Source organism: Pundamilia nyererei, unplaced genomic scaffold, assembly GCF_000239375.1.
Source record: "Pundamilia nyererei isolate P.nyererei 1_Seehausen unplaced genomic scaffold, PunNye1.0 scaffold00156, whole genome shotgun sequence".
In the NCBI taxonomy this organism is placed as follows: domain Eukaryota; kingdom Metazoa; phylum Chordata; class Actinopteri; order Cichliformes; family Cichlidae; genus Pundamilia; species Pundamilia nyererei.
Genome location: NW_005187557.1, coordinates 1002039 through 1024804, shown reverse-complemented (window position 1 = coordinate 1024804; position 22766 = coordinate 1002039). Strand labels below are relative to the sequence as shown.

At 39.5% G+C, this 22766-nt stretch overlaps 1 protein-coding gene across 2 annotated transcripts in view; it reads left to right on the top strand.

Moving 5' to 3' along the window:
• The window catches only part of LOC102197518 (visinin-like protein 1), a 23894-nt gene extending 1128 nt beyond the window's left edge, over nt 1-22766 (top strand). For both annotated transcript variants that reach the window (XM_005745245.1, XM_005745244.2), the window contains exons 2-4: nt 19149-19322; nt 22155-22370; nt 22451-22766. In XM_005745245.1, coding sequence (XP_005745302.1) covers nt 19161-19322; nt 22155-22370; nt 22451-22648 — 576 coding nt within the window. In that variant the 5' untranslated portion in view covers nt 19149-19160 and the 3' untranslated portion in view covers nt 22649-22766. The remainder of the gene's footprint in view (nt 1-19148; nt 19323-22154; nt 22371-22450) is intronic.

Here is a 22766-nt window from a genome sequence, read left to right as displayed (position 1 = left end):
GTGTGTGTGTGTGTGTGTGTGTGTGTGTGAGTGAGTGAGTGCTTGTTCACATCACTGGTGGCCTCCTGGGCTTCAAACAGTCAAATCACATGCATCAAAGTATTGCACCGTGTGTTTCTATCTGTATTTCTATTTCTATGATAAGTCTGCACATAATTTATGGTGTTTGAGATAATAAAAAAAATTTTTATTACATAAAAATAACAAGACACAAGCACATCTGTGATGGTATGGTTGTGGCAGTGACAAATAATTTTGGCTTTGCAGTCCTTTGGCTGCTGGCCTTTAACTGAGGAGCAGCCGGTCCTTAGTGCACGACAGGTCTCAGACCCACACGGTACACTTTCACTGCTCTGTTTTTGTGTTTAAGTTTAAGATTTGAGTTTTTTTAATGCACCGATTGACTGGCCAGGGGCTGGGATCGTCCAGTTTCCAGCGTGGTTGGCCAGGACTGGTGACTAGCCAGTCAGGCTCATCTGTGTCCCATTATGAGCCATTTTGTTTCATTCATGTGCAACACACGTACAGCTGCACAGGTAAATAGTTGTGCTAACACTCACAGCCAAATGCCAACATAATATTAGTGTAAAAGTTTTATTGTAACTGGAGTTATAAAGTTTTCCAAAGTAAACTGTCCAGAACCACAAACCTAATACAAAACTTAAATCACCATCGTCCTGGCGAACATGGACATTTTAATAAGCCAACAAAGGCAAAATTGCTAAAGCTAAAGCTATCCAAAGCACAGATTCAAACCAGCAGTGTGGGATCAACAGGTGTGAGGAAAATCATGGAGACAAGTACAAAAGGGGCGAAGTGGTAAAGTTATAAACACGCTGAAAAATAATGTAAGTAGCTGACTTTTCTTCTGTCATATAAACGCTGCGGGAGCTTTTGTTTGGTAAGGTAGGATGTTTTGGGTAAAGGTGGGCGTACAGAAACATACATTAGCAGAGCAGAGTAGTGAGAAAAGATCCCATAAGTCGCTGGAGTTTGGGAGAAGTTGTAAAGATTAATCACTTTTTATTTTGAAAATTAAAATGCTGCATTAAACATAATTTGCTTGTATTTGCTTTTAGTTATAGAAAATCGATATCAGCAGATCACGAAAAACAGAACTTCAAATTGGCCGGGAAAATGACCATTGGAGAATCTCTGCTGTTAGCCACCAAGACCCAGATGTACATGGATGTTGTCATGGTCTCTAAAAAAATGTCCCATTACTTCTAAATTTGTTTTTCAGGACTGTGGAAAGATTTTTGAAAAAAGAAAGGACACAATCTCATAAGTGAAAGTTAGGGTTGCAATGATTCATCCTTTTCGAGTTCCACTAGGATACACATACCCTGACTTAGGCTAACTGCCGATAACAAGGACCAGTTTTATATTACAGTTTGTAATAAATTGGGAGCCATTCTGTATTTTTAATATTTAAAAAAAGGTTTTAAAGTTTTAAATTATATTTCGGTCTCATTGTGTGAAGCATGGTGAACTTATTAATACAGGCCTTTGGCCAGTCCAAACCTATGGCTTTTAGAGGTGTTGAGGTGAAAGTGTGTTCTTTCACTTTTCAACCATTTTTAGCTGGAAAGAGGCTTTTTATCCTTCATGTTTTGACCATTTCTCAACATTTAGATGCAAAGTCATCTTCTGCAGCTTCTGTCACACAAGTTTTTGCTCACTGGGTATCAATTTATGGTTAAATTGTCTTTAAGTATGTAAAGGAAAACACAAAATATAACAGTTAAAAATATCTTGAATAATGCTGTGAAGCTCTGGCATTTCACAATAATTTCCTTATTTTCTCAACTATTCTTTTTTAGTAATTACTGATTTACTTTTATTCCTCGTATTTGTCTCCTTTTAAATGCAGAGAAGTAAAATAAATTCATACATTTAAATTTTTATGATTTCAGTGTGACCTGCAGGTTTGTTCTCCCACTGTATTTAGAAGTCCGCTCCATTGAGCGACATGGGACTAACATTAGCATAAACACTGTATGCTGGAAGCCTTGTGGCTTGGTTTTCTATGCGTGTGCAGCTCCTGTCGGTGTAATGTGTAGGTGGCTCGGTACTTTTGTTCAGATTAGCAGTTTGGTTGCAGAATCATTCGTTACACTGGTAGTCATTCAGTTGCTCACTCATAGTTTAGAAATGTATGACTTAGCTTAGTGCCAGTTGTTGCTACGAGTTGACATTCGACGGTCGCTAGTTGTGATAGGATATTCAACAATTTGCTGTGTATTGAAGAAATTGTTGGCCCTTTTGCCATTGGCTTCTTTGGTCCTGTAGAAGAAGATCCGTCCTTATTGGTTTTTCTGGGAATCGGTGTACCACTAATGGATGGCTAAGTAAGCATCAAACATGTTCAATTGAATGGCACAGTTCCATAAATCAGCTCACGGCTACAATAGCTAGCTTTGAATGAGCATCAGAATAGCTGGGTGCATCCCTACGCCAATAACCCCAGATCCTAATCTGGTGAAATACGGCAAAGGCCACCTTACAAAACATCTGATTGGCTCCTGCATCCGGTTCAAAGCATTAGGGGTATCCTGAAGTTGTATTTTTATCTGTCTACCATCTTCGAACATGGCTTTCATTTTGATCTTAACTACACACTTGTAATGTTTCGTGACTGCATCTTACATGATTGTTATGTTTACATCACCCAAAGTACTTAAAAAAGTCCAGTAGGTGTCTCCAGGGCCACATGTTGCCAGGATGACTTGTGGAAAGACAGAAAATTCACAAGTTGAAAACGGTATCAGGTACAGTACTGTGGCTGATTGCAAAACTGCCATGTTTGTTACTTCGCTTCAGAGCAATCCATAGCAGGGACATTTATTTTGATGTCCTTGTACTCATTACATAATAGCAGCAGCAGGCTGTTCCCTAAACATTCGGTAGGTTGATCACCTGATCTTTGCAGCATTGTTAAACACAGCCGAAGCGCCACTGTTATTTCCAACAGTGGGTGGAAAGAAGCTACAGTTACACACAACAGCTGACTGAGTGACAGATCACTGGATAGGAAAACACATTATTATCGTTACATGCTCTTCCCCCGGAAAGAATGACCTATTGATCCACTTTCTGTGTAGTACAATAATATCAGCTCGCAGGAACATGTTACACTACAATTTCCTGTATGTGACTGTTCATTTGAATGTGTTGTTTGTTTTTCCAGTGTCCTCTTTCCCCCCCTTTTTTTTCATGTCCTACATCTGTGGATAAAAGATGCACTGACCCCCCCTCCCCACCTCCCCCCACACTTCTCCCTCTTTTTTATTCTCTCCCCTTGTATCACTTCCATTTTGTTGTAAGCCTGTGGCCAGGTGTACTGTGCATCTGTCTCATGCATCACTGGCTCAGTGTGTGCTTTGTGTTTGTGAGGGCAGCTGGCATGAGCTGCTGCATGCGCGTCTCTTGACTGATTGATTCGTCCATTCCTGTCTCGTGCTTTATTAGCCAGGGAGGCAGATGTTGAAAAATTACTGTGGCAAGGGAGTGGGGGGCACAGTCCTAGCTCCTGTCTGCTTCTGAATGGATGACATTGGCTGTGGGAAAACAAAGGAATGTTGAGTGAAGGAGTTAGGTATTATTGATGAATAACTAATGAACACCCACAGTTACTAATGGACACCGCTGTTAGAGGCTCCCTCCCACACTTTAAAATAAGCAGTTTATGTGAGCCTTGATACTAAAATTGTCCTTAGTTGTTAAAGTGTCTGACTCCTCTGTCTGTCAGCCATGAGATCGTCTCTCATCTGGACACAAACTTTCTACCTTTATTTTCATGTCCCTAAAAACATTTTTTGTGCACTTGGTCTCATAGGTGCTGATTAATTTCTGTGTACAGGAAATCAACGATCTCCACTTCAATCCACCACGTTGGTGGTGGAATCATGAGTCTTGCATGTGAAGGTTTTTTCCCTTTTTCATCTGTGAGTTATTAGTTATGTTAATTTGTAATTAATTACCACTATAAACTGTCTTTTGGGTCATACAGGCCTGGAGACTGGTTGGTGACTGCCTGTCAAACAGTGGTTGCTAGTGAACAATGTAAAGTCTCTCAGTGGTTGCCAGTTGGTTGCTGTTGGATGAAATTAATCACAAAAAAGTATGCAGTCCACTGAAAATATTCTCGTGATCGCTTTGATCATCAACAAATTGTTCAGATGCTGACTTGTCAGCAACAACTTGCCAACTGCTCTCTAAGCAACAGTAAGACTGTGAATAATGCGATGCAAACTGGAAGTAGGGACCATTTTGTTGTGCCTTTTGAAATATTTTGGTTGAATTGTAAGATAAAATTTTTACTTTTAATATTCTCTGTTTTTGGTCAGACTTTTTCAATCGCGTAGAGAGTAACTGGCAAGTGTTTCCAGATCTGTCAGTATCTGCCATGCAAGCTCCAGGCGATCATGGCAATCTGCTAACGACCAATGCAGTTGCACTAGTCCCCTTATCCCTCCAAATCTGTCTAACTATTTCACAACTGAAAGAATTTAATTAAATTACATTTTATTTATATATCACCAAATCACAACAAGAGTCGCCTTAAGGCGCTTTATATTGTAAGGTAGACTCTACAATAATACATACAGAGTAAAACCCAACAATCATACGACCCCCTGTGAGCAAGCACTTTGGCGACAGTGGGAAGAAAAAACTCCCTTTTAACAGGAAGAAACCTCCAGCAGAACCAGGCTCAGGGAGGGGCGGGGCCATCTGCTGGTTGACTGGTTGGGGGTGAGAGAAGGAAGACTCATAGGGGAATGTATGATTTTCTTTTCTACCTTTTTAAATGTTGGAATATTTTTATATGAACCTATCAATGAGGAAAATGACTAAGGAGGTATATATTGTGATATTCTGAGTTAGCGACAATCTTTTAAACAATAATTTGGCCACCGGGTACAGTAATGCCAATATTTTATATAATTTAATTATGAGGGGTTTTTTTTATATCTTTTGCTAAAACAAGAAAACAGATACATCTTGAGTATTACAAGTTATTCATCACACTGTTTTGAAACAGTTAACTAAATGTAAACACATTCAGCAAAAGTCCGACATATCAGAAAATGTATTTGTTGATATTTGCTGATACCAGTCAACAATGCTAATATCAGTTGATGCTGACATCCATCTGATTCAGTGGTGTACCCCTAAAAGTGACAGGCTGAAATGTGTTCACCAAGTATGATTTTCCATACAGTTATCCACTATGAATTATTTCTTGTATCCAAACTTAGAAAGTGTCTACCTTTAATAGTGGACAGCCATTCAGTTTAGTTTGTTCTATGTGGTTAAGGTCTATGCAGATGTTTCAGGCTGAGCTAATTTTAAACACTTTATATTCTGATAATTTATAAAACCGCATGTTTGTAGGAGCTGTTCTCTGATGACCACACATCTAAAAAAAGCAAACAGCTTTTAATAGTTAAATATGAATTAAAATTAAAATTTAATGTGATTTATTAGCAAAGTAGGTAGTTAAACATAGTTTAACACACACAGTTATTTCTCAGAGATATTATTCTTAATCTTCTTCATCTTGCTTGTTTTTTTGAACACAAGATGGCAGTGTCCTATGTCAGCTTTCAGTGAGAATTTTGGTACCTAAAAAGAGAGCTGCCTCAAGAACCTCCAACAAAGTCCAGTTGCAAAATACGCAAGAAAGTGGTTCCATCGAAACATGAAAAGAACAAACATATTTCATCACTTGAGGCAAAAACACCATCACATACTATCAGGTTATAAAGACAGACAAAGGGGGAAATATTAGCCACTGGTGACATGTGGCCCAAAAGTAAACAACAGTTTCCATATAGACAGAGAGAGAAGAGAGAGCACAAACCACAATATTTATCCCCAATATTTATAAGTTACTGGAATACTTAAGACAACAATTATAGAAATAGACAACAATTAGTGCAGCAGTCAGAAATGAATCATCCAGACTTCAGAAAATGTGCAGCAATTGTGGCAATAAATAAAATACTGATCTTTTAGATATGATGGTTAAAGGTTAGATGAGAAAATGATTCATAAGGGTACATGCACACAGCTGTTTTGTCCCCTGTGTTTCTCCCCAGGCTTTCCTAGTCCTAAATTAGCATTTGAACAGTGTTGAGGTGAGCTGTGTTTCTATAGCAATCTGTCCTTACTGCAGCACGTACCATGCTATGATATAACCTGATATGGAGATTAAATATGAGACTATATTTGTAGGAAACAACATGTCCTTTTATAATTGTAAGAAGTCATTTTGTGCCTTATATAAGAGACATTAACCTCTGCAATCCTGCTGTTGTGGGCTGTCTCTCCCTCAGTTTCTCTCCAGAGACGGAGATGTACCAAGGCCAATACACCTCCGCCGTTCGTCTGTGCCTCAGAATTTGCATTAAATGGGATTAATACCACTACATTAACTAAGTGCAAGATGAAATAGTCATTTCTGATGCCACTTGAAGGTGCCAGGGTTAATAACTTTTCTGGAAAATCCTGCTTACTAATAGTTCTTCTAAGATTTAGCTATGTAATGACTCTCAAACATCATGGTCTGGGTTCATACCTTAAATGTTGGGTGCATGGTTTTAGTTCATAGCTCATTTTAAGGAATAGAGCTAGCATGCAGCTAGCTGACATTACATCTCACACTTTTCTACTGTCTTTTATAGACAGTATAAAAGATGGCTGTACCCTTGAGCTAAGCATTTTTGCCACTGCCATCTTGGTTTTTTGGAACCAGATCTAACAAATAAGTGACAGATCTCACTGTGAAACTCTGTGCTTATTGGTTGATAGATTTATGCAGGGCAAGAAGTCTTTTTGCAACTACGAGATTTGTTTCCTTCGTTAAATATCATGCCTCTTTAAGGCACTTATATGTGGGCTTCACTTTTCAGTCCCAGAAGCTACACCCAACTTTTATGCTGTCTGTGTGTGGGCATTATCAATGTTTACATCCTGTTATGCTAGCCTTTTTTCATGGGTAGATGGACGTTTCCTTCCGCCCAGTGGTACGACTGAAGACCTTTCACACCTGAAGCCTGTGTGAATATTTTTGCGTTAAATATTTTTGGGACTCACCTATTTTTAATACAACCGTTCACACCGATCACGTAATTTCTCAGGAAGAATTTGCAGCATTTATAAACAGATCTGACCAATCAGTCACCTGCGTTCAGCCATATGTGTACTGAGTAAGTGCGCATCTGTCTCATTTCTCTCTTTGAGAGACAATAAAACCAGGAAATATCATCTGAGGCTCTGGATGAGGAGCTGATAAAGAAAAAAAAAGAGAATGCAATACAGGTAAGTGCAAAAAGGCTGCTGCAAGGAAAAAGATACCACTCTGATTGGAAGGACGACTAATATGCTTGAAAAGTTTAAACACAACCATGTCGTTATTCTGAAGCTTATGTCAAAAAGGGCAGCAGAAAGCACAAATAACTTGTCAACTTTTCACATAGAGGACGATTAGCCTTTTCCCCCCTCCTCTAACATTTCATCATATGACTGCATGAGAATTGAATCAGTTTGGATGTTTTCCACAGTGTAATGGCCCTCTCTTCACTTCAGCAATATCTAATCAAAACACATCAGCGTCACGCGGGATGTGGAAGACTCTGGTACATATTTAGATTTTCAATAAAATCACAGATCCAGCTCATATATCTGTCAGCCATTTCGTCAGGTCCAGTTGGCAGAGGGACTATTTCGATTGGCCGAAAGCCTCATTCTCCATCCCGGATGGTGGCTTGGCAGTGAGCTGGGCAGCTGTTGTCAAGGCGACATATTGTTCAATTTCATTTTTGATGACTTGGTCTGCTGCCATAAAGACCATTCTGGTTGGGGTTTCTCATTCACATATCAATAGGAAGGCAGTCCATGTCTCATCAGACATCTCTGTCTTCTTTTATTCACTTCCTTTGCTTTCTCTATTGAAAAGACACACACACACACACACACACACACACACACACACACACACACACACTGGACCGTGCAGTTCATAGGGAGGCTGGTATTGGACTGGTATGTGATTGATTGTTCCTCTATTGCTGCTACGGTCCATCGTACTTTTTCCACTCTCACAAAGGTTATTGCCACTGCAAACACTGAGCACACACACAGACACACACATACACACACACAGACAAAACTAAAGACTGTAAGAGAGCCCAGCTTGCCATTTTTGCTTCCTTTCCAACTCAATTACAGCTTTTGCCAGCTAATCATTTTCAGTCGCTGGGACACCAACACATTGTCCCCTCTGGGATCTGTTTGGTTAAAGCCAGCCCGCATGAGCCTCATCATAATGACTGTGTATTCACCCTTGTTTTGTTCCTTGTGTGTAGTCTCTTGAGTGTCTGTGAAGAAAAATATTTGGACTCCATCGAAGAACTGTGTGAATTCAAATAAAGTATTGCAGTGGCACGATAAACAGCATCCCCATATGATATGGTCAATGCAGGCACTGAAGGTTCCTCTGCCTTTATTTAAGTGAAGCAAGAGAGCGATCAAAACACAAAAGAGAATTAGAAAAAAACATTTATATGTAAATGTAAATGAATAAATAAATCTGTTTTTTGGGAAAACAATCGGCAGCCACGAAGGGTGAAAAAGTTTCACTAACCTGAAAACTAAAAAACTGCAGTTTCTTGAATGACCACTGGAGGCTGTCTCCCAAAGCTAGTCAGTCTCCATAGAGACGCCCAACTAAACAACACTGAAAAGCATGTTTACAGAGCAGGACAAAATGACTATTGGTTTTAATATTGGGTGAATTAATGTTTTTCATATTATTCTATTGCAATAAAAATTCTTCTATTATTATTCTTCCATTGGCATGGCTGCTTTGACTGAGGTGTGCTGGTACAGGCAGCTGTAGCTGATTTCAGCATTGGATACATAGAGTACGAAATCTGGGCATTTTGCCTTGCATAGCAGCACCTGTCACGAATAGGCTGTGCGCAGCAGGCAGTGTACGACCCAAACGCAGACTCATAGGCGGAACATGAACTCAAAACACAGCTTTATTTGCTGAGAATGGAAAATAATAACAAAAACATGGGGAAGAACACGGGGAAACACACAACTGTGAGGGAGAACGCAACACTGAACGGAGGGAGGCAGAGGATTAAATACACAGTACAATGATGAGGGAACAGAAAACACATGGGGAACACAGTTGACACAAGTTAGACATGACGAGACCAGGGATGATAAACTAAACGCACTGAACATGGAACATATGACCTTCACAATAAAACAGGAAATGAAAGAATGCAAGACTGAGAGAGGAGTGGAGGAACAGCAGACGAGAGGGGACATGATGGGCCGGGGGACACAGCGGTCACATAAACACAGAGAGACACAGGGCAAAGACACAAGGGGCAACCTAATAATCCAAAAACTAAACAGGGTCTGTAAGAAACTCCAAAATAGAATAACTATGACTATAAATGAACCTGAACATAAACCATAATACAAAATATTATCAAAACACACACAAATGACCCAGAACGGTGACAGCGCCATCCTGTTTGGGGCAACATCAGACACTTCTAACTTGACTAGTGGTAAATCTGAGGTGTACACCAGTTTAGTTGCATAAAACAACTACTCTGACATAGAGCGATATAACGATATATATCGGATGACGATATAAAAACATCTATCGTTTCATTTTATGTTATCGTTTGTTTACGATCTTTTAAACTGTTTACAGCAATATTTTTTCACTGTTTTGATGGTCACTGTAGAGGCTATATTCATTTCTTAAAGTTCTCTCTTTCTCTTATATTTAATATAACCACACTACGGACGGCCAAGCGCCTGTTTTTATGCGTTGATGTTAGCAACAACGACGGTAAAACCATCATGTGTCCGCTTGTTTATTTTCCACATAAACCTTTCACAATAAAGCTCAAGATCCTGTTGAGACTTTTCAAAATAAACTGAATCACGTGAAATAGTATCCAAAGTATTGACAGATGAGAAGCAAAAAAGAGCCATCAGGTGCTAAAAAATAAACCTTAGACTCTAACGTTAGAACAGGCTTTTCCCTGCAGCACGCCGTGTAATAAATACTGACAAAGAAAACGCTATACATTTTTAGACATAAAAATGTATAGCTTCACGCATCGGTTAAATGCAAACTCAGGCAAATTATTTAAAAAAAATAACAAACATGGATGGATACCTTTTCAGGATTTGGCCTGCTGTGTCACATTCTGATATTCTGATCTAGATTATACTTCAGAAAAGATGAATCACTGTCATTAAACAGAAGCTGAGGTTAATGTTCTCAGTCGAGGTTGAACCCCCCCCCCAAAAAAAAAAAGAGTTTGGTTGATATGCACTAAAGAATAATTCTCTCAGTGTAATGTTGACCCAAACACTAAAACTGACTTGTAACTAATCCCATCACTGTCACTACTGCTACAGGAAGGCTTTGTCAAATAAGAAAAGCTTATTTCAGGGCACTTGCTCAAACAGCTAACCCTGTTGGTTTTCTTGGGAGTACAGTTTCTTACTGCCATCTGATCTCACTCTGAGAAACTTGGAGTGTAGCGCTTCAGTCATACATCAGTCTCCCGTAGTGCTGTGAATTTGGGAAAAAAAGGTACTGTGGACTCTTGCATGGTTTAACAGTTTATCCAGTCAGATAGATCATGCCATCATGCTGGGAAAACACACACACACACACACACACACACACACACACACACACACACACACACACACACACACACACACACACACACACACTGAGTGTCCCCTGCATTTACTTAGTGTTTACTATCAGTCTGACAGCTGGAATGAACATGCATTAAGGCCCCTTCAGACTCAATAAGAAACACGTCTTTCTCTCTTGAATGGCTGTTGGGACAATTTTCTACAAGCTCTTCTTATCTGCCTGACATCTCACATCTCTCTCCATCCTCCCATCTTTATCACCTTTTCTCTCCCCGTGGTTCTCCTTCTCTCTGTCTGTTGTCTTCTCTCTGAGAAGTGTGAATCCAGATTGAGTCATCCGCTCCAGTCTTTTCTATATGGAGCCTCTTCATTTTTCTTCTCCTTTTTCTCTTCTGTCATTTTCGTGTCAGCGTGTGAGTGTCTGTAAGGGTAAGATTGTCAGTGTGTGATAGACCTAATAGGTCTGTGGTTGAAGCCGACATGTTTGCGTGTCTGTCTGCGTGTGCGTTTGCACTGTGTGTTGACGTGAATGGAATGTCGAAGACGTCATCATGCAGAACAACAGCATGTTGCCACACCAACTGATCTTTTAGCTAAGAGCTACAGAGCTGACTTTCTGGGCTGTACACTAGAGGGAAACAGCAGCATTTAGGCATTAAAGCATACTCATATTAGTACATTAGGAGGTGATGCTGATTTCTCATTGAATAGGATCCTTTCTTAGGTTGTTAAGGATTTATTATGTCCCTCTGGAAACTGGTAATCTTGGATTCAGGATTCACTGATTGATCTGACTTGAAAATTTAGAAAGAGCATTGTCTTTGCTTGCGAATGACATTCTCCATGGGGGTTTAGCACGTTGAGGAAAATTATTTGGTTGTTTGGTTAAGTGACTCCCTGGTAACCAGCGGTTGCTAGATAAAAAGTATATCCCACTACAAGTTAGTGAGTGGTTCCTGCAGGTTGCTGGCAGTCACTAGTGTGAAATTGGTGAAATCGTCCTTGCAATTGCTTTGGTTACTAGCAGGTCACCACAGTAACCAGTAGTTTGCATGGAAGATGCTGACTTATCTCCATCTCTCTGGAAACTAAGATGGAAACTGCAAACTGCAGTGAAACGATGATGCAAACCACAAACCCAGACTGTTCCACTTCAAAGTAGAAGTTACAGGTTTTGAAATGTGTCGATTGGAACTCAGTCGCAACTGTGAAGGTGAACATTGTTCGGTACTGGTTACAGCTTGGAGAGTAAGTGGCAAGGGTTTCCTGAAAAGTGGGTGTCTCCCCTGCAGACTTTTAAGGAGTGCATTAATCAGCTGGCAACTAAACAAATCACAAAATATTTTTTGGTGCATCACCTCTGTGACACAGCCACAATGTCTAGGAGCCACTCAGCAAAAAAAAAAGCCCAAACAAAGTGCAGAAAATTAAAGTCCAAACCTAAAGATTCTCCAACTGCCACACCTCCAACTTCCTAATGTGGCCTTTGTATGTCTGTTAACCTCAGATCAGTAACAACAAAGGAAACTGCATGGATTGGAAAGATGCAGGAGACATCAGACAACACTGCGTATTATTATTGTAATTAGTATAATATAATTATATTCTAATGATATTTTGAGAAAGTTTTGGCTGGCTAGATTACAAGATGAGGAACTGACTGGAGAGGCAGCTGAATACTTTATTGTTAGTTATTGTCACAATTATAAATTGTTATTAATTTATTTAAGGAAATGTTGTTGTACCTTTTTTCAGGCGCACATATGCACATGCACACTCCCCCCGTCCCTGCTACCCGCCACAATCACAAACTAGTTGTCTAGGAAACACCGTAATTCCTGTTTAACATGCTGATGAAGAGTAACGATTTCTGTCTCAGTGTGCAGCTGTGTCATCCTAATCCACATTTGGTACCATTTTTGCGGCAGTGTTTCTGTCTCTGTGTTTGATGGGCACAGGTGTTGTTTTGGGCCAGGCACCGATCTTTGATTGATCAGTTATTTTGTAGTTAGTAGAGCAGCTGACCGCAGCAGCAGACCTTTTTAAATCACTTAAGGGGGAAGTGAGTCCGGGGTGTGGAGTCTGTATTTCATGCATTCTTATGATCGCATTTTTCTTTCTTCAAGTACAAATGGCACAGCCTTAAGCCCTCACATAAGCCTAACTAAGGCAGACTAAACAAAAAAAGGATATGGACGCCTATTAATCTGTGTTCTCAGTCTTTCACATTGGCTCTGCAGAAATCTGACTTATTTGAAATGAAAGACGGCCTAAGAAAAAAGAAACACTGTAGCTCTCCATAATGTCCATTCCCGAAATCTCTGCCCCATTAGATCTCTGCTTCTATAGGATGAGCTCAGAACACGAGAACCCGACCTCGAAATGATTACAGTGAACCCTAAAGTTGTTTGTTTTTGTGAGTTGTCAGCCATATATATTCTGATTCTTCTAGACGGAATAAGAATCCAGCGTCGTCGCTCGACTGACTAGTTTTTGCTTCTTGCCGTCTTTCTCTGGAAACTCTATTATCTGCTACATTTGCTTCACTAACAGAGGGATAAAAGCTCATCTTCCCCAGTAGGACCTGAGAAACAACACTCCAACTCTGTGGATTGTGTGTGTGTGTGCGCGCCTTGGAGCGTACAATCCAAAATAAATTGCTTGTGGCATAACTTGTTTTTTGTTGTCTTTGCTACCTTAGTCAGTGATGTACACATTTGCTCAATTAAACACTGAGTCATTTAGACTCAGACCGTTAAGAAATAGTGTGCATATTCATTTAATGAACACCAAACTGACTATACCTTACTTTTCTGAAGCTAATTAAAGGTTTGTGTGTGTGCTGACCTGGATATTTTGAAGGTTATTATAAGTTGCAGAGATCTCTGTCAGTTGGTTTGCATTACTCAGTGCTCCCTACATAATTAATATTATTATTGTTAATACTTGTTTTTGTTATTTAAAGTGCTTTGCATCACTGCACACAGTGGAAAAACTCACCTGTTCTCACATGAATGTAATGGCAAGGCAGTACTGAATTTTAGATGGCAGTAGGAGCGTGGATCACTTATGACTGAGCAGCCCAGACGTTACTTTCAGGTGTTTCAGGTGAGAGCAGTGCACAAGCACCACCTATTATTCATGCTAAGCTGTATCTCAGTTGCAGTACCATGTTTTATGCTTGTTTTAGCTGCAACATTTTTAATGTTATAAAAGTAAACAGATAGCTTGAGCTAGCTTTTAATAGAGAACGTGGGCATGCTGAGCATGCTAGCTGCAGAGTGTTACTGCAACGTTTTGCCGATTTGAGATACGGGACTGAAATAATCTGGCTAATTTGTTTTTTTGTTGCTGGTTTTTGTCAGTTAACAGTCTTCACATTTTATGTTGTGCATTGCTTATCGCTGCTATTCTTAGTTGTTGTGCTTACTCAAGTTTTACTGGCTGATGCAAATGAGCTCAGAGTAACAGCCAACTGCCAGCTTGGTAACAGCAACGCAAGCTGATGGTAACGCCAGACAGCCTGTTTTGTGTTATAGATAAATAAACACCACTGCACTCCTACAGTGATATATGACCAGAGTGTGCAGAGCGTCCATTTGAATGGAAAATTATGGAAGTGGACATATCAACGTGTTTAAGCTGAAATATTGTGCTGTTTCAAGAAAAAAAATATTTGCTCATCAACACATCTAAAAATCAGCAAAAACCTGCATCTACAAATCATGGAACAGTTTCAGAATAATGTTCGTTAGCACAACATTGTGAAGACTTCAGTATCTCTTGTGAATATATCATCATGTACAGTGCTTATTATAATCAAAAGATTCAAAGAATCTGGAGGAATCTGTGGGCTTGCACTTCTGAAAAGCTATCATCAATGCTGATAGGTATACATGGGGTTTTAGAGAAACATGCTCTCACTGAGATGACCCTTTTTTCAGAGAAGGCCTTGTATATTTCAGCAACACAATGCTGAACTGCATACTGCATCACTTACAACAGCATGTCATTATAGTAGAAGAGCCACTGAGACTGCAGGCAGTGGTGCTGAACTGCCTGCAGTCCAGAGGTTTCAGATTGAAAACAATTTGAGAATTGCGAAATGCAAAATAAGTTAAAATGTGACCCAGGACTGTGGAGCAGCTAGAAATCAGGACAGAGCAAAATTTCAAAAGTCCAGCAGCTGCTGTCCTCGGTTCCCAGATGTTTATGTACTGTTAATAAAAGAGAGAATGCTACATGGTGGCCCTTAGACACGTTGCTCCATTCAAACTCAAAATGACCTCATACTTTCTTTAAAAGTCTTTTTTCAGTATGTTTTCTACATTCTGTGTAAATGAAACGCAGGTTTATGAGAGTTTACATTTCATACACTGTCCCAATTTTGGTGAAATTGGCATTGTAGTCTAAAGGTTAAAGCAACTCTAAACTAAAAAAGTCAAAGGTGTCTGCATTGCTGAGTATATGTAGAGAGGAGCAGTAAAAGGTTGTGATAACACCTCAGTGTCTTCAATTGCTCCTACAATAATGAATCCTTTTTACAGCCTTCCTTTTCTCTTTGACAGCTGTTAAGAGAATTCCTTTTTGCTTTTTAACCTGCTAAGATGACAGCCACCCTTTTCAAAGCGGGGTAATGCTAAAACAACCTGTCACCTATTGAAGTCCCTAATTACTTTTTCTCTGCACTACAGCACTTTCACCTTGTCACAGCTATGCAGAGTCTAAAATATTTCTGCAGTTTGCAGTGATTTGGGGTTCAGCGGCCTCTTCCTGTATGACTCACTGCTATAAAGTAAGACAGGATGATATTTCAGCCATTACACTGACCTCACACTCTGAGGATTTTGTGGCCACTTGGCTGTGGCAGTATTGGCTGTGTCCTGGTGTCAGAGTGTGAAAACTGTCAGACAGGGCCATGAGTCAGGAATGGCGTCATGAAGGCACTGCAGTGGTCCTCTGTGGTGTGAATATGTGCTCGGTGATGGGAGTAATGGGCCATTTTATGGCCAATATAGCGGAGATGCTGTCATGGGCTTAGCTCACATTAGGTGATCATGGAGGTACTGCAGAATGATATCAGTCATTATGGGAATGGAAAGTTCTCTAGTACTGTGTATATGTTTGTTATATATTTCCTCTTCTATAACTTTCTATTCAGTACTTCATTAACATAGAAACCACCTTCAGTTAGTTACACATTTCTGCGTAATTGTACACGGTAATCTAACTTTGCTAGACAAACAATACAGTTTAATCGTTTGCATAAATTTGGTTTTACAGATTATATGCATAGTCAATATAAATAGGGATGCTAGCCTCTTGCTAACATTAGCACTACTGTAGAGAAATGTCAAAACAGACCGCTAGCAGTAATTTCCACTTACTGAATGTGTCTCCTTGTTGGTGACGACAACTTTTCTATTTTATATGTCCACTTTTACTTAACTTATTTTAGTAGCATGTGGAGAATAGCATTTGTTCTAGGAGGCCAATCAAGCTTAGCTCAGTCGCTAATCAGCTGATCCCCATGTTAGCTCACATAAGCTGATGGCTCAGCTAATACCCTTCTCTATTGGGAATTCATATATAATGCATGCTTTAGCCCGACTGCAGCTCATGCTGCCTTGCAAGGCACTTTGCAACCGACCCCCACTTTAGCTGCTCAGCTAAATCAATTTAATCTGTTGCCATTGACTTGTTTTATTTGTCTTAGGGTCCTGCTACTGACTCAGAACACAGTCACGGTGCCAGAAATAAATGATTACATAACAAAAACAAATAAGAATAACAAATGAATTGCGTTTAAAAAGTACTCTTTAAGGATTAGGCACGTGTATTCCTGTGACCATGTAAAAGTGCTGTAACACAGAGAAAAAGCAACAGTGGACGCCAATAATTGACAGGTTGTTTTAGCGTTACCCTGCTTTGAATGGAGTAGCCGTCATCTTATCAAGTCAAAAAGCAAAAATGAATCCTCTTATTGCTGTCAAAGAGCAGGAACAGGAAAAGATAATAAAAAGCAGGAGCCTTAACACTAAACTGAATAAGGTTGATGTTTATCCTTTTATTGCAGTTCTCTACATTTACTGTGCACTGTGGACATCTTTGAATATATTTAGTTTTCAATAGCTTTAACCTGTGGAGTGGTTATAATTGAATTCAGCATGTGTCAATGACGAGAGCAATTTTAAGGTATTTCCTGTGTTGTGGACGGGTTTATTTTGGTTTCCGACAGCTCTTGTGTGTTCCCATAGAGGCCCACACATGCGAATTAATACCGTTTATAAAGTGCATATGCAAATATTATAATTGCCAAGTACTTTGCGACAAATAGATTAAACAGTAACATAATTAGCTACCTCTTAAGTGGGTCTCCACGGATTTTAACTCCACACTTGGACTGCTGCTGGTAGTCCTTGTTTGGTCTGCAACCTCTTTGAACTCTTTATAGCGGCATATAAACGAGTCCATCTGCTGCATGTTTCCTAAGAGTGCTAGAACTAAGTGCTAAAGTCACATATACACACATATATTGTGCAAATCTCTGTTGCTTTATTGTTAGCATTAAATTTCAGCAGCTCAATTGAGGCTAGAATAAATGACAGCTGCAAGTGGTTAGATTGACTACAAATTTAATAAAATCTTCTTTTTAATTCAGGATATAAACATAAAAGCCAACCCAGTATCACTGCAGAACAGGTAATAGACATGCATGCAGAACTTGCATTACTGCATGAAGAACTTGGATTACCATCAGGGGGAGATAATATATTTAACCTCCTAGGACCTGGTGTCCACATATGTGGACATCACATTTTGGGTTATTTAGACCAAAATACTCAATTTTGCTCTACAAGGGCCTGATATCCACTTACGAGGACAATGTACTGCTACTGTTCTATCGAAATTTTAAACGACTGTCCTCATATGTGGCTCTCATTTTTCTAAAAAACAAAAATCAGGTAAAAAAAAAATCTGGTCAATCTGGTCATTCTTTGTTTTTACATTCATATCAAAGAGAAATAAAAGATGCATGCCGTGGAAGAGTTCGGGTCTTAGGAGGTTAAAGCCAAGAAGTTGGTAGTGAGCAGAAATGGTTAAGCTAGGTGCTTAAATGCATATACTTGTAAATCCCTCTGCTGTTACTGCAGCTTCCTGCAACTTCTGCATGCGGGTACATGTAACACTTTGGACAGGCAAAGTGTGGACACTATGGACCGCCATGTGTATTACATGCTTTACCGCAATATTGGGTTGTAATAGTAATATTGGGAGAGCACTAATTAACAATAAACTGCAGTGGTCCCAAAGCAGAGCCTTGGGGCTTTTTTTGTTGATTTACCGCCTGTACAACACTGAATTGCCTTATTACTTCAGTACATGTGCCCTATACTATGCAGTGATTTTATTCAGGGTACATTTCTGTTATCTAGATTTACTTAACCTAACACTGGTGATCAGGAGTCGAGAGTCGTGTGATCAAGTGGTCGCACGAAGCTGGTTATCAGCTCAAATATTCAAGTAAAATGCAAGACGGGTGTAAAAAGGATGAAATAAATGCCACAGTTCTTCAGTTAATCTGGTGATTAACTGATAATACAAATTTCATATAAGGTGAGCAAATATAGTGTAGGTGTTCTGTTTTAGGATCAGATATTAAGGCTTATATAACATTAAAATTGTTGTAAAATTGTTTGGTGCCAACATTTATTTCTGATGCTCATGAGGGAAACACGATATTAAGAACTTTAGACCTTCTTACCGTTCATGCATAAAGGTCTGAGGAGTCTACCAGGAATGGTGACGCTATTTTCTGGAGAATTGATTGGTCATCAGTCAGTGATTTCATACATGTTGATCCCTAATCTAGATCTGCTCTAGAGCAGGTTAGGTTCACAGCATAAATTACCATGGCAAATTATCCTGATTAGAACTGAACCACCTTCGTAGGATTAACTGTAAAGTTATCTGGATAAGCCAAAATCTGTCTTCACAGGGCTTCTGATCTAAACTTAAGTCAGAGTATTAAACGTCATTGATATAAACTAAAAAAAGAAGTTCCAAAGCATTAAATCTAAAACCAAACAGGAATAATATCAATATTTAGATAGTAAGACACACTAAGATGAATGGGATCAAATTGTCTTAAAAAATAATGATAAACTTTTTAAGCAAGAGGAATATAAATAAACGATTACTGTGTGACAGCGCGCCATGCTAAGATGATTTATGGTAACAGTCAAAGCCACAGGAAGGCAGCAGGGCTTTCTCTGAGTTTGGCTGTGTGTAAGTAATTCCTCGTTTGCATCCATCCTCAGAGACCGAGCTTGTTGCAAGTGCTCAGGGGCATCACTGCTATTGCTGTTGTTTCTGCATCACCTGTGTGGTCACCCTCCCGCTCTCTCTTTCTCTCTGCTTCTCTTCAACAGAGGTGAGGCATCATGGGGAAACACAACAGCAAGCTGGCTCCAGAGGTCCTGGATGACCTGACCAAGAGCACTGAATTCAATGAGGCAGAGCTCAAGCAGTGGTACAAGGGCTTCCTTAAAGACTGTCCCTCTGGCATTCTGAACCTGGAGGAGTTTCAGCAGCTCTATGTCAAGGTGAGAGTAAGCTGTCTCAAGCATTGCCTCCTCATTCTCTCCCCATAGTTATATAAAGAAAAAAAGTTACATCTGAGATGACTCATAGCATTGTTGTGCTGTTACATAGAAAGCCTTTGTTACTGAGGCTGACTAATCAATCGTTGAGTGCACATAAAGGAGGAGGAGCCTGTATTAATGCCTCTGTTGCTGCCTAAAACTGCCTCCAAAAATATTTGGAGCTTTCAAAATGCCACAGTGCCGCAAAGAGGCCTGCTGATTTTTCATTGGTTGGATGGGGAAAAGATATTTTTAAATCAATTTTGCATATCCTCTCAGGCTCATTCACTCCCACTCGGTTTTAAAGGGCACAGAAAACAACTGCAGTTTGTACGGATAATCTCTCCAAAGTTCTGCTGGCAGAAGGAGGAAAAAAATCCTTTAATAAGCAGCGTGTCATTGCTAACAGGTCTTCCGTGGGTCTCTTACAGCCAGCTACCGACATCCTTTAAAAAATATTTTGTTCTTAGTCAGTGCTGGAAAGGTAAATGCTGTATTTGCAAATTGCACTTTGTGTGTACGTGGCCAAAGAAAAAAAAAGAAATGAGGCTAATTTTCAAGCAATTAATGCTTAAAAGCAGAGCTGTAATTGCTGCTCAGTATGTCAGTTTGATGTACAGTTTAGTCTATGTATTTATACACTGACAGTTGTTATTTTAGCAGTTTAGTGAAACATATTAAGAGTTTTATGTATATGAGGGGTTGAGTGCAGACTTCAGGTTTGAGCTGTTGAACAGAAGTATTGCATTAACTGTATATTTGGGGCTCTGTCACTTTTGTCTTCAGTAATTTAAATTTATGGCTGAGATCAGGTTGAGTTTAGGTGACTCTTTTGACCGCTGCAAAATATTCAACTCCTTTACCTTCAAACACTCGTGGGTTTCATCCAGTTTGTTTGAATCGCTGTCAAAGGGTCATTACTGTGAGGTGACACCTTATTAATTCTGCTGCATTTGGTTGAATTTTAGCTTTGGTATTGGCACTTACAGATTGTACCACATCAACCTCCTAACTTAAATGAACACGACTGAACAAAACAAGAAGTGAACAAAATATACTTTTCTTCACTTGGAAGGATCCTGTGGCTCTCCATAAAGTTTGTCTTCTGTGGATGTCCAGCACTTGCACTTTACATTATTTTATCATGGTGGTTTTACTGCACCCAGGATACTCCACACTAGAGATTTACCCACTCCTAATGTCCCTGCTGTCTCTCTGATGGACTTGTCTTGTTATGGAGCTTTAGGGATGTCTGTTTTACTTATGCTGAGAGTGCATTTGATTACAGCAGTGGCGTCCAGACAAAAGTACTACACTATCATCATAGCCCAAATCTGTCTATGTAACAGACTTTGAATGAGTTTACTCATTGAGATGTGCTTTTAAGCCCACATTCATGATCTACCTTTAACTTAAATAGGTTTCGGTATATAGCTAAAACAATGTTGGCCTTGTTACCCAAAAAAAGTCATGTATTTGATGTGACTTATTACTTTTCTCAAAGGTAATGCAGTATGTTGCTTAGGGCTGTTTGATATAGCGATATATATCGGATGACGATATAAAAATGTCTATCGTTTCATTTAATGTTATCGTTTGTTTCGTGGTATCGCAAAATAAACGGTTTACGGCAACATTTTTTCATCCTTTTGATGGTCACTGTAGTGGCTATATTAATTTATTCTTTCTCTCTTTCTCTTATATTTAATATAACCACACTACTGACGGACAAGGGCCTGTTTTATGCATTGTGGTTAGCAACAACGACGGTAACAGCATCGTGTGTCCGCTTGTTTATGTTCCACATAAACCTTTCACAATAAAGCTCAAGATCCTGTTGAGACTTTTCAAAATAAACAGAATCACGTGAAAGAGCAGATTATTTACGGATGATAAGTAAAAAAGAGCCGCCAGGTGCTAAAAAATAAACCTTAGACTCAACTTATGTCTAAAAATGTATAGTTTCATGCATCGGTTAAAACACTCGACTCCAGGTACACGACGCGCAGCTGGAAACACTTCCCGCAAGTCGAGCTGCCTGAGATTCACATAATTTACAGAAAATGTTGCATTTTTGTGATTTATATCGTTATCGGGACGATAGAATTCTTATATGAGGATATGAGATTTTGGTCATATCGCACAGCCCTAATGTTGCTTATTTACTTGTTGGAGAAAGTTGTTACATTACTTTGGCATTAGTCCGTAAAAGTAACATGCTAGTACTTTTAATGTTTTATACACAGCACTGGCTAAAGCTCAAAAAGACGAGTCTGCGTCCAAAAATATACACAAATACAAAATTTTACAGCAAATTTATTTATTGAAATAAAAATTTTTTAAAAAAAGCATGATTTTAAACATTAAAATAAGGTAAAACTAAAGTGAGGAATGTAGGGTTGGTTAAACCTTTAGGTATTTTTTAGGGTACTGAACATATTGGTTCTACCAAGTAAACAGTGAGATTAAATCAGTCAATTGCAAATTACATGATGGGTAAGCTTTTGTCACCTGACACTGTCACCGTTGTTTTCAGAGCAAGTACAGTGTAGAAAAAAAGGGGTATCATTTGGTATTGGTACCAAAGAGAATATACCAGTACCAGTACTGGTTGAGAGATGAATGCTACTCTACCCTAAAGTAACATTAATGATCTTCAGCACCCATGCTGTACTGCGTTTGTTTATTCATCAAGGATAGTATATACTTCAACAGTCAACAGTTGAACCTAAAGTGGCCAATGCCACAAATGTCTCATTGCAAACTTTTGTTTTTCTCATTTTTAAACTGCAGTTTTTCCCATATGGTGATGCTTCCAAGTTTGCTCAACATGCGTTTCGGACGTTTGACAAAAATGGCGATGGGACCATCGACTTCAGAGAGTTCATTTGCGCCCTGTCCATCACCTCCAGGGGTAGCTTTGAGCAGAAACTCAACTGGGCCTTCAACATGTACGATCTAGATGGAGATGGAAAGATCACACGCATGGAGATGCTGGAGATCATCGAGGTGTGTCTGTGTTAAAAATAAACTGTTAATTGTATTTAAGGCAAAATCGAGCATTATTTCCCCTTTTTTGCCCTCTGCAGGCCATCTACAAGATGGTAGGCACAGTGATCATGATGCGTATGAACGAGGACGGGCTTACCCCTCAGCAGCGTGTAGACAAGATCTTCTCCAAGATGGACAAGGACCAGAACGATGAGATCACCTTGGAAGAGTTTAAAGAGGCGGCCAAATCCGACCCTTCCATTGTCCTACTGCTGCAGTGTGACATGCAGAAGTAGACTGGGAGGGGTGGAGAAACAGAGCAAGGGTAATAGAGTTGAACTGAAATTAGAGAAGGAAGGAGGCTGAGAGAACAGTGAAGCAGGAGGAGAAAGGGAGGGATGCTGCTAGAGAGAG